The sequence below is a fragment of the Mercenaria mercenaria genome, chromosome 15, assembly GCF_021730395.1.
Source record: "Mercenaria mercenaria strain notata chromosome 15, MADL_Memer_1, whole genome shotgun sequence".
In the NCBI taxonomy this organism is placed as follows: domain Eukaryota; kingdom Metazoa; phylum Mollusca; class Bivalvia; order Venerida; family Veneridae; genus Mercenaria; species Mercenaria mercenaria.
In genome coordinates this window covers 61,627,991-61,641,248 of record NC_069375.1, presented here as the reverse complement: position 1 = coordinate 61,641,248, position 13,258 = coordinate 61,627,991, and the positions used below count along the sequence as shown (strand labels likewise).

The 13,258-nt window shown below is 33.5% G+C and overlaps 1 protein-coding gene across 1 annotated transcript; it reads right to left on the bottom strand.

Annotated features, from left to right (window-relative positions):
- Window positions 1-276: 276 nt before the first annotated feature.
- LOC123556608 (abasic site processing protein HMCES-like) lies at window positions 277-8,239 on the bottom strand. Its single transcript, XM_053525400.1, has 5 exons — window positions 8,157-8,239; window positions 5,851-5,931; window positions 5,577-5,642; window positions 4,631-4,740; window positions 277-3,004 (listed from the first exon to the last, which is right to left on the bottom strand). The coding sequence occupies exons 1-5, from the start codon at window positions 8,190-8,192 to the stop codon at window positions 2,896-2,898; spliced, it is 402 nt and encodes a 133-aa protein (XP_053381375.1). The 5' UTR covers window positions 8,193-8,239; the 3' UTR covers window positions 277-2,895.
- Window positions 8,240-13,258: the final 5,019 nt, after the last annotated feature.

Genomic DNA, 13,258 nt, shown 5'->3' with positions numbered 1-13,258 from the left:
GAGTCATCTTACACCCCGGGGTATTAGATGGAGTTTTTAAGCAACGGTGAAATCACTGGAAACCTAAATCGGGTATGCAAGAAACCTAGTTTCTTAACCCAGATGATGAAGTATTGAACTTGTCCTAAATTTTATAAAGGCAAACACTTCCTACAAATTTTCACTAAAATTTTGCCAAAATTTCGACTTCAGCTTAATGACAGACACAGTGTGGTAACAATGAATAGCTCATCTTGAGCACCTTGTCCTACTGAATTAAAAATTGCACAACATCAGGACTTTTTTTTATATTTTATTTTCTTCAAGAAAAAAAGCTTTCAACAATCTGTAAAATATTTTTTCAGATACAGCTGCAGGGGTACTCTGACTTCGAAAAGTTCACCAAACATCTACATGTATGCATTAAAAACCCAACTTAACAAGCACAAGCGTTAAATGGTGTTGACTGTCCTATACTGTCAACTTTCGCATATAGAAAAGGAACATTAAAATGGTCAGACTGGATTCTCAGACTAATGTTTAAAATTGGAAATTATGTTGAAAACATAAGTCATTTGGTAAAAAAGAAAAGTCTATTTCAAAGCTCAATTTTAAACTTTGACCATTTTAATAATTTCTTTGATTTATTGTTGTTGCAATAGAACCAACACAGATTAATTACAGTTGCAATAGGACAGACACAGATTTATTGTGTAAGCTGTAATACAACTGAAACACAGCGGATGCAGGACCAGTACTTTCCTAGAACACCTCGCTTTTAACTAGTAAAATGTGCCCAAAGGATAAAACTGTCCACTAAAGAATAATAGTCTGTCCTTTCGAAATGTACAAAGAGCAATAAATCTTGTAATCATAATCAGTTGCCCTTTTTATGTTTTCATTTAAATCGTACACACCATGGGATATCAGTTAAGAATATAATTATAGATATGAAACAAAGTCACATAACAAGAGCTGTCCGTAAGACAGCGCGCTCCACTATTCGGCGATTTGACAATAAAATGAATATATGTCTCAATATTTATTTAGTTGGGTTTTACAGCGCACCAACACAGTATAGGTTATATTGCGCCAAACAGGACTACAAATAGAGACCTCTACTTTTAAAAGGAAGATACAGCACGGGGCATAATTCTGTCAAGAACACAAATTAAAGTAATTGGGATTGTTACCACACATGCAGATGATGATAGTAAAGATATATTTTGAGTTTCAAGTCATTATCTTATATAGTACCAAAGTTATGTCCAGAAAACGAAGTTTGTTAAAAAATTTAAGTATGAAAGGGGCATAATTTGGTAAATAATACAAATCAGAGTTATGGGAATCGTTACCACACATGCAGATGATGATGATAAAGATACATTTTAATTTCAAGTCTTTATCTTATATTGTACTAAAGTTGTATCCAGAAAGCGAAGATTGCCAAAAAACATTAAGTATGAAAGGGGCATAATTCTGTCAAAAATACAATAAGAGTCATGGGGATTGTAACCACACATGCAGATTATGATTAAAAAGAAATGTTTTTAATTTCAAGTCATTATCTTTTAAAGTACCAAAGATATGTCTATAAACAAAGTTTTCGAAAAAATTTAACATGAAAATAATTCCAAGTATAACAACTTTGTGACCTTGACCTTGGGTACAATGGGCCCAGCCCCTGCACATACTTTGTCTGTATGTTGGACAATGTTTATGTGAGCTTACAGTAATATATAAGCAATAGTAACAAAGATATGACAGAAAAGCAAAGGTTGCCAAAAAACTTCAAACCTCATAACCCAAGTATAACACTTTGGTGACCTTGACCTTGGGTATAATGGGCCCAGCCCCTGTATATACTTTGTTTGTATGCTGGACAACGTTTACGTGTACTTACAGTAAGATATAAGCAATAGTAACAAAGATATGACAGAAAAACAAAGGTTGCCGAAAAACTTTAACCTTAAAAATAACCTAAGTATAACACCATGGTGACCTTGACCTTATGTATAATGGGCCAAGCCCTTATACATACTTTGTTCGTATGCTGGACAATGTTTATGTGAAGTTGCAGTAAGATATATGCAATAGTAACAAAGATAAGATAGAAAAACAAAGGTTACCGAAAAACTTTAACCAAGAAAGCTCATGCCGACGCCGGGGTGAGTAGAATAGCCCCCCCTATTCTCCGAAAAGTGGGAGCTAAAAAGAACACATTTGAAAACTAAAGCTTTCAGAACAGACAAGCGTAAGACTCTATGTCATCAAATGGATAAAGCATTTTTCATAGGGCAGACAGGTTATACTAGTCCATTCAAATCTTCTACATTTGTATATCAACGCTGAACCGTCGACCCATCTAGACTGGTCCATAGTATGATATGATATTTCAAATTGCTTGAAAACAACAGAAAAGAAAAGATCAAAACTTTCAAATACAATGAAGGTATCAGCAACTGGAAAGAACCAGTTAACCCATTGCAACTGAATGAAAGAGACTTTTTTCTTAATGTTGGTATGCCATGGCAGATGTGCCACGGCAGATGTGCTACACCATATGTGTTTGAACATGAATTACAGTTACAAGTCAATGAAACTTCATTCTAAAATGGGCTAGATCTGCAAAAACTATAGGGAACAAGCTTATAAGGTCATAGCTGCAGATATTTTAGCATCTTATGTTGAACAGTAGCATAATATACAGATTAGCTTCTATGAAAGCTGACATTGTCGATATATCATTCTAATCTACTGTAACGTATCACAAACATCCTTTAACAATCAACTCTCCAAGAAGGAGGTTTTTTAACTCTTCAACAAGAAGGTGTATAAACTCTTCATCAAGAAGATGCACAAACTCGTCAACAGTAAGTTGTATAACTCTTCACAATAAGGAGGTGAACCAACTCTTCATGATATCTTAGGTTTTTTCTCTGGTGGCTCTGCTTCAGATTTCACTTTTGCTCCTTTGGATAGCCAAGCTGACATGAAAGCACTACCAGCAGATTTCTTTGGTTTGCTGAAAAAGAGGTGAAAAGATGGATAAATTGACTGTATAGTCTCATATTCATACATGTATTTGTTTTGTTCCAAAGGCAGCTGATGGATGACAATCAATTCAAACACTACACACTACACACTTCCCTCATGTGTTTATAACTGGATGGAAAAATACACACTGGTGGAGGCTTAGAATGTTTTGGAAGGTCTTTTCATATTAGTTTTCTGCATCCAACTATTCATGAGAAGAAGTAAATTCAATTTATTTTTATGTTTAGCTCTAGCTGCCCCTACAAGGGGCCAGGTGCCTGCATTTACTTTTAGGAGTCTTGCGATGATGGTACAAATCACATTTAAAAGAGATCAAGCAGCTCACAAGAAGTTTTGTTTAAATGTATTTCTCTGCCCCTACAAGGTTCAAAGAGCCTCATTTGGTCCTTATAACGATACTACCGACAAAGTTTGATGAAGATTCATCAAGTAGTTCATAAGAAGAAGTTTGTCAAAGGTATTTCTGTTTTAAGCTCTAGTGGCCCCTAGGAGGAGCCAAGTGACCCCATTTGAACAACTTTTGGTGATGCTACAAAGATCACGAGTTGTTTAAAGATTTTTTCTACTTTAAGTTCTAGTGACCCCTAAAAGGGGTGAAGACCTCCAATCTAAAATCAAAGTACTGATAGTATTTTTTAATGGAAGGTGATTTATGTTAGCATGTGTATGAAAAGAATGCATTCCAAAAATGGCACAATTTGATAGCTAGAAACCCAAAAGGATTTAATTCTGCTAACCATATCATGAATATGATACTGCACTTTGGTGATATATACAGTTATGCATTCAAACCCCTTGTAAAGTAAAAAGATGTGAAGTATGGTTTGCAACAGACAGTTATTCGTAGTGAATTATTGCACCATTCGTATATATTCAAAGTATTGTACTGGGCATGAGTACTTGTAACTTTGTGATCATGTCTAAGGCTGCTTCAAATGTGGTAATAGAGTAGGCCAAATTTTCCAGTCTGTAACGATATTGACGTCAGAGGTGGTAAATTATTCAGCATTGAACTACATTGTCAGCAGATAGAATGTCGAAATAGTTGTGAGACAGTCTATTCATGATTAAATTCTGCATGGTTACATTGAGGTGATTTTGATAAATCACCTCCCAAAAGATAGACATTACAATGATGCCACAGACCAAGTTTGATGAAGATCCATCAAGCGAACAAGAGGAGAAGTCATTTACAGGTATTTCTAATTTTAGCTCTAACCTATCAAATGGGTGAGGCTTTCCCACTTTGGCGGAGGAATAAAATATAATGGTTCAGTTCGTGTTGAACGAAGTTCCATCAAGCGGTTCATGAGAAGAAGTTGTTTAAATGTATTTCTAGTTTTAGCTTTAACTACCCCATGAACATTCCAAAGTAAACAGTTTCAACAAAACTGGGATAACACCTCACAATGATGCTACAGGCCAAACTCCGAATAAATTTTAACGGAAATTTAACACTAAAATATAAATGAATTTTGCAATGTAGAGGACACGAAATTTTAAACAGGCTTTGTAGATAAAATTAATACTTATTATACAGTTTGGACAACCTTTATATATATTTTTAATATAGCGTATATTTGCAACCACTTACCTAGGGTCAATTTTTTTCACACACTCTGGAGAATTATGCCTTGAATTATTAACCACACTGGAAACTGGATGAGACTGAATACAAGTAACTGGCTGTATCAGCTTGGAGGCCTAAAACAGAGCATAAACCTTGGGTGACACTGAATACAAGTAAATGGTTCTGTCAGCTCTGAGGCCTAGAATAGAATTTAAAATTTGCAGTGAGACTGAATACAAATAACTGATTCTTTTTAAAGGTATATTAGATCCAAATTTCGTACTGGAAAATAGCAACAATTATTACATAATTATAGTTTATGTGAATAAAAAAACTAGCAATTTTATGTGTTTACACTATATACATGTACATCTAAATATGGTATAAAGTGTAAAACCGCTAAAAAGCATGAAGTTTAACAAATGACTGTCACTTATGATACAGTCAAACCTGTCTATAAAGACCACCCTTGGGAGAGCCAAACTGTGGTCCTTTTTGGGAGGTGGTCTTTATACACAGGTTAAAATATACTGTAAATAATGAAATTGGAAACGAAACATGTGGTCTTTAGAGCCAGGTGGTCTCTGTTCAGAGGTGGTCTTTAACACAGGTTTGACTGTATCTAATAATGAATGCAGCTCTACATACAGAATGGATTTATATTTTCAGTAAAGTTGAATACATAATTTTATGATGAGGATTCTCTTCATTTGGAGTAAATACCTAAAGATAAAATATTTTAGTCAATGATGGAAATTAGGTGTCTAAAAGCCTGGAGGCCTAGAACAAATTATAAAGTTAACCTGCAGTGACACTGAATACAAGTAACTGACTTTTTCAGCCTCGAAGCCTATAACAGAATAAAAACCTGCAGTGACACTGGATGTTGAAACCATATAGAGCTTAATATAAGTGAGAAACTTCTTTTTATATATGTATAAATCTGATACAAATTAAAAACTGCAAATACCTTATTGAGAGGTGTTTCTCCAAAGTTCAGCCATTCTTCTATTTCCTCATCGGATGTTAAAATGGCCTGTAAAATTAAATTTTTATTCTTCTAGAGTTAATGCCACTTATTTAAAGGTATACTATGTCCAAATTTATATCTGAAAACATACAGAAATTTTCTTTGTTCACTGAGTTTCAGATTCGTGTTTTTAAGCCACAAAGAAGTCCATGAAAATCTGCTGAAACGAGCTTAATTCTGGCTAAAGTTTCTTACAAAAACAAATCAAAATTACCGGCATTCTATGATGTATCCATGACATTGATGGGGAACTCTCTACTGTTATAACACTGTATGAATACAATGGCTCACTCTCCTGAAATGCATTTCAATACACAATGTAATGAGGCTCAATTAACACAAACTACTAACAACACATCAAATGACAAATACTGAAAATATGCATAGGCAATAGATCATTTACTGACCTTTAAATAAAAATTAAGTTTGTTCTAACGTAAAACAGCAGAGTGAAAGCATAACTTAATTCATAAGAAAGTCAATTGTAGTTACCGGTAAAACACCTTATTTTTTCTTTTCTACTTTCTTCTCATTTTTCTCTTATCTTTATTTTATGGAGAAAGTGTCAAAAGGTGAATATAACAACAAACTTATTATGAATAAATTTTAACAAGACTTTCATATTATGAAAATGTCACTAAAATTAACTGACACCAACAAACAGAATATATTTTTTTTTAAAATTCAAGCCCCATTTCAGGGTTGGCCAGGAAACACCATATACAGGTGTCGTTTTTTTTTTTTTTCTGAACTTAAAGTCTGTTAACAGTTCATATCTGCAATGATTACGCATTGATACTGTGATAAATGCAGAGAGTAAAATATCGTACAGCTCTTGATTTGTTTTTGTTTGCTCTAATATCACCCAAATACAAATCTAAGTCATATGGCCACTTTCAGGCTTTTCATGGTGCAGGAAGACTCTAAGTGTCCACCTTGGCATTATTTCATCACAGTCAGGCACGTGAGTAGAACTGCCAACCTATGCCCTAAGTAAAGCTTGAACTCCTAGAGGCAAGTTATTTGAAGTCAACAACCTTAACCATTTGAACATGAATGCCTCTTGTACAGCCAGGGTTGCCAGCACTCTGGGTGAATAAAATTCCCTGACTATTCCCTGATTTTTCCCTGACCAATTCATGTTTTTCACTGACCAAAACCCCCAAACATTTAAACGGCCTCCTGACCTCCCCTATAGCCGTCCAATCCTCCCATTATTTTATTTCCAATTGTTTTGTATTTATTTTCCAATATATTAAACATAAACATCAAACACAATGATAATAAACATGGTTTTCTTTCTTGTATGACTGTTTGGTGGTCAAGTCAATGAAACATAATTGTGACTATTGGTCAGTGAAACCTAATTATTAAGAGATACATATCAAAAGCATCTTTGCAAGACATGTAACTATCAAAAATCTAACATCTTTTAAGGTACACTTTCCTCATGGTAAAAACAATAAAGTATGGTTAATAACAAGACCATTGGAACCCTGCTAGTATTAGCAAAATATCATTCTCAAAAATCCAAGATCTGTTATCATACAGTTTCCTAGAGGCAAAAACAATAAAACACCATGACTAATAGCAAGACCATTGGAATCATATTGACAAAGCATCACTCTCAAAATCCAAGATCTCTTAATATACAGTGTCCCAGTCACTGTGGCAAAAACAATAAAGCATCATGACCAATACTGTAGTAGCAAGACTACTGGAATCCTATTGGCAAAACATCTCTCTCAAAACCCAAGATCTCTCAATAGTTTCCTAGTGGCATAACAATAAAGCATTGATAATAACAAGATCATTTGAAGCATATCTGCAAGGCATAATTCTTAAGGCACACTTTCTTTGTTGCAAAAAAAATAAATAAAGCATAGTTAATAACAAAAAGAGTTTTCACAATATTCATGACTAGAAAATATTGTGTTAGTAATGGAAAACTATTCATCTCTACATTATAAGACATACACAGAAATGGCAAGACTGACAAACTGACATTTCACATTTTCTATCATGTGAAGATGAACTGAAGGCATTACTGCCAAGATGTATGGCACAAAAGTTTAAAATGATTAACTTCTTCGAGCTTTGAAATTATTTTTCCCTGACTTTTCCCTGACTTTCCAGGATTTTCATTTTTCACTGACCAAATTTTAAAATTCCCTGACAATTCCCTGACCTTGAAAAAGAAACCAATTTCCCTGACTTTTCAAGACTGCTGGCAACCCTGACAGCTCTTGAATCATTCTTGGTAGGACTGTTTTTTAATTAACTGAGGAAAGAACCAATTCAGGCACATTCTTTTGACAGAGGCAAGCACATGGGTAGAACTACCAATTTTACTAAAGCCAACTGGATAACATCTTCAAATAAAAACTGTGACCCTTCTGCCTCAAATCCCACTCTGCTGTTCAGTGCAATAACTGCAAACAAAGTATCATCCCTGTTGGTCCAAGTCTTTCATCTGGCAAGCAAGTTTAAATACAAATAAAGTGTAACAAATCAATATACCCCTGGAGGTTTCCATACATCAAAAACACCTGCCATAGTCAACAGCCTTGGCAATGACGAGTTCCCTGAAATGAAACATTTAACCATTTTGTTGTTGTTGTTGTTAACCTTGTTACCGTTTCTGTTTAAACCTTACCCTGCTAAATTTCTATAATGAACTTGTCAATCCTCTAATTTGGACATTACCAATAACTGTCAAAAAGGGTGCTTACCAAAAGGGTACTGATTGAATGGCGATCAGTGCAGATCATGATCAGACTGCATGGATGTGCAGACTGATCAAGATCTACACTGGTACCAAAGGCAAATCATCCATGGTTTATTATTTGGTCTAATTGTTGGTATGTGTAATCGGGAAAGCCTTAAAAATTTCTCTGTAAATTTTTGACAAGCTGTATTAATATTACTATCTTGGAAGAGCAGATATGTGTGCCAGTCAAATGCTTCAATTAATCTGTTTAATTCGTCAAAATCAGCGTGTTTATATAGCCAAACTTCTCTTTTATATGTGGTAGATAATGAAATTGGTATATCAACATGTGCTAAACATGCATAATGGTCACTTAAGCTTAAGTTTGTTTTTACAGCAGAAGCTTCATTACATAAGCATTAATCAATTAACAAAATAGAATCTAACAATTTACTACGAGTATTACAGACACGTGTAGGTTAAGTAATAACATTTTGTTAATTATATCGTAACATGATATCAGTAAGAATATAAAATCTTGGAAAATCTAACACAAGCTTTCTTACATAAGCATTAATCAGTTAACAAAATAGGATCTAAGAAACTGTTACGAGTATTACAGGCACGTGTAGGTTAAGTAATAACATTTTGTTAATGATATAGTAACATGATATCAGTAAGAATATGAAATCTTGGAAAATCTAATAAATCAAAATTGATATCACCAACCACAACTATATTGCTACTAACATCTAATTATACTAGAAGTTATCTGGAAAAATTGACATAAGATTTAAGGGCCAAGGGTTAGTTTCAATATACATGTGATGATTATTTATATTATAAAAGGAAAATCGGGTTTTTGAGTTTGCTGAAATAACAAGTAGACAAGAGATATGCTTATTTCTATGACTTAATAGTTTCTCTCGAGGAAACCACTACAATATGCTGTGCAATAAAATTGACCGATTGCAACAAGATGGCACATAGCAAATTCAAACATTTAGATAAATATTAACCATTCGCAAATACAAAGCCATAGTTCACCGAGAATTTGTGCATCGGCGTTCCATTGAATCGTACATCGTTAAAACATCCAAGTTAAAAAATTCAAATGTTTGTCAACAACAATAAAGACAAAAAGATGAAAATGTACGTACATGACCAATACTACTTTTTTTCCGATTGAAATTTTAGGTTGAAAACATAATTTGATAAAAAGTAATATGTACATTAAAACAGCGTATTACAAGCTATCTACAGTCTTTAACATGTGATCGTTAGCAGGTAATACAAAACGCTGACAACAATAGTTATAGTACTAATGAAGTCCAGAAGCAGGTAGCTGTGTTTCTCTCTTTCCAATCAAATAATTATCATAATCGAAAAGAAACAAATAGAAACAAAAGAAAACTAAAATACAAAAGTGTGTGAACAAATGCAGCAATAATATTGTTATACATTATAGTACTTTAGTCGAAATGTACAATACACTTTGGGTTAAAGCTAAGAGTAGATGGGAATGCATTAAAAGCTTTTGGAACATTTATATTTATTCATACGATACATTTGAATCAAACCTAAGTTTGAATTACATTCGTAGGTTGGAATCAAACACTTCGAAACGTTTACAAGAAATCATAGTACTCATACATTTCAGTACGAGCAGATGTTCTAAAATGATCATAGACTGCTTCTCCATATGAATAAATATTTAGATTATTAGGCTATACTTCATGTGCATAACACACGAAAACAAAATTACTACATTCAGTTTGATTTGATTTTGCAGCTTTGTAATACATTATTATGGTCGCAGTATCGTTAAAATATCTCTCGTAAATTATTCACAATTTTCCCGAAAATTAAAGGTCGTTATGGGTTGTATTTCTACACCGAAAGTGGCATAGCTGCTTTTTCTCTACAATTATGACATTGTCGCATATTTAGTACAGTTTAGGAAGATTACTGATGAACTAAGCAAGTTTACAAAATTATCGACGATATGCATTCTTAAAATATAAGCATTATGCCAATACTGAACTTAAGTGTTATATGCGAACTGAATATTATCTAGAGCGTTTTGTTCCATAACATATATATATTAAGAACGCACAGCTATGCAACATGCAATAATTGCTAACTGTAACCGTAGTGGACATATTATTTACGTCTTTGAAACATATTTGAATGTGTAGCACTATTATGTTATTTGGTTATTTACGATTGTTCTGTAGCGGCTCGTCCAATATGGTCTTCTCAGCTGAGTACTCGTCCAAATATATATCGTATTGTACAGTTCAATGTTAAATAACCATTTTTATTCTATATCTATTTTATTTTAGTTTAAATTAAAAATGAATCACTGAATACCGTAGCTATATCTGCCTTTGATTGATATATAATCCTGATTTCAAGACGCATAATATAATCAAACTTTGTACACAGAACGCCTACTTCACCCGATTTACATTCGTAAATTTTTACGTGTTCGGGCTTAATCGTATGTTTAACATGGGACTGTTAAAACGTCCGAATACGAAAAAAAGAACAGGTTATTTTGTACGCACGTGCGTCCAATACAGTAATATATTGTACAGTCACGTGTTGTAAAGAAACGTTTTCAATATAAACTTTACATGGTAAGAAATTTCAACATTGTTAAATATCTGCAATGTATGAAATGCATTTGATCAGGTGATCATAATTATGTATAGAAGGATGTTTTTAAATATGAGTAGTATAGAGCAAAATAATATTACATATTTATAACAGCGAAATCCTTATACGTGGTAATAAAAGTGAAATGTCATGACTAGCAAACACCTGTACTGTCAATACTTTATATATGCTTCTATCAGTCCAATGAAATGACTTGTTTATTTATCCCATGTCAACGACAGTTTTTCGCAATATCTTCAGAAGAATATTCTACCATCTATGATCCAGTATGAATCAATTTTACCAGTCTTTCTGAGGACTTTGACAATATCTTGTCTGTATTTTGCAAACTTTTCTGAGATATACACATTGTATGTGTCAGTTGTAACAGATTTCATAACATTTTTGTTAAGACAAACATTGTTTTTCAGCTTCCAATTTTTGAAGTGTGAGTTTGTGAGCCACTGAGGACTTCTGTTTTAAACAGTGAAAACAAGCAGCAACGGATTCTAGAATAATTATGAACTTTATATTCACATTCGAAATATTAGGAATCACTCCTCTCTAGAGTTATGATTAAGGTTGAAATTGACTCGACCCTGGGGTAAACTTAGTTTCACAAAGAGATGTAAAGGGAGTACATTTACAAGTCTTCTTGTCTTGAGCCACAATGCACAGAGCTTAGATAGTTAGCATGTAGCATTGTCTAGTGAACCTCTACCAACATTGTTCAAATAATGACCTGTCTATGCACAATGACATATTAATTCTTTAAGTGTATCGGTTGAAATATCGCTCAGTAAGCACTAACTATCAGTCCTTTCAGGGCTTTGATTTTTTATACATTTATAGCAGATTTAGAGTCTGTTTCTTTGCCTATCTGTCTGTCTGTCCTTTAGTAACCAACGGAATACGATGCATTTTGTTATAGCTTTAAAGTATATATTTGGTTCTTTCACGTAAACAGGGGTATCTGAAAAGTACGCACCAGACACCTGTCTGTTCATTCTTGAGTCACAAATATAGATCATGCGGGTTTTTTTTACAAATATAAGAAACCTGATTTATAGCAATTATGTGGTTTTAAGAGAATGAAAGTCATTTTGTTAATTTTCAATATGATAAATGTTTGTAAGGCAATAAATCTTCCTGGGAGGTCTTGAATCAGCAGTCTTGGCCATACACTGTATATGTATACTCAAAGTTCTCACATGTCTGTTATTAAAAGCTGATTGATATTTCTGTTTGGAACTTACACGTTTATACCGTCTTGACGAACACTATCTAAAATTGAGTGGTACAGAGATGTAATATGTATTAAGTGTACGAGATCTAGGTGTTTCATGATTTCATGATTTCTTCTTTGCAGTAATGTAACACAATAGTATGATATTTGACTCTCATGAGTGCTCTCAAAGCAGGTGATAATTGTCAAACCACGGATTTTTTCCCTAAAGTTACGTAAACGGTTTTTCGATCTCTACATTTATTTGCTTATATTCTTTACAATTAAAAAGCTTTAGTGTAATATGTTTAAACAACGGCTCTCCTTCTGTGATTCACTGTTAAGAGTAAGGTATCTAACAGTCAGAGAAATAATTCAAAAAGAGCAGAGCATATCATATTTAATTTATGTGATGACTTCAAAAGACAAGTTACACAACTCTATCTTAAAGGCTTAAATGTCTAGCCTTTAATAAAATCAGTTGGCGATAAGATTACACACTTTCAAGTATTTGACATTTAGTACTATCTATAAAGTTGTTAAATGTGTACATTTTGTTTTGCAATATTTCGGGGATGACAAGTCCAGTGGCAGGAAGTGGTGAAACTAGTGTCCTATTGTTGCACACATCTGGTTAAATATTGTCAAGATATTGAGATATTTCTACGCATTTATACCCCGAGCAATGAAGTTGGTCTACTAAGTCGGGTTCGTCTTAAACTGTAGAGACAAACTATTTGACATTCTTTATAATGCTGGAGAGACCATTATATCTTATGTATAAGACTTTTTCTGATTTTCCAATAGGAATAAAAAAAACCTCCAGGATCGGACACATAACTGATTGTTTCAAACCAAACAAATTGCATCAAAACAATTTTGTGTTTCTAAACCTCCTGTACGGTAGACAGGCAGTTCCTTGTCTTGATAAAATCACTTTCAGAGAGGATCATTAAATAATAAACCACACGTTCAATTGTATGATGCATACATTTCGCCCAAATACATCTGAATCTTTCTCAAAGC

Coding starts and splice junctions, on each gene's coding strand:
- LOC123556608 (XM_053525400.1), bottom strand. CDS start 8,192: ATGGCAGGTGTTTTTGATGTATGGAAACCTCCAGGG. Junction 5,932..8,156: donor ATGTATGGAAACCTCCAGGG/GTATATTGATTT, acceptor AATGCATTTCAG/GAGAGTGAGCCATTGTATTC. Junction 3,005..4,630: donor GTGAAAAAAATTGACCCTAG/GTAAGTGGTTGC, acceptor CCTCTTTTTCAG/CAAACCAAAGAAATCTGCTG.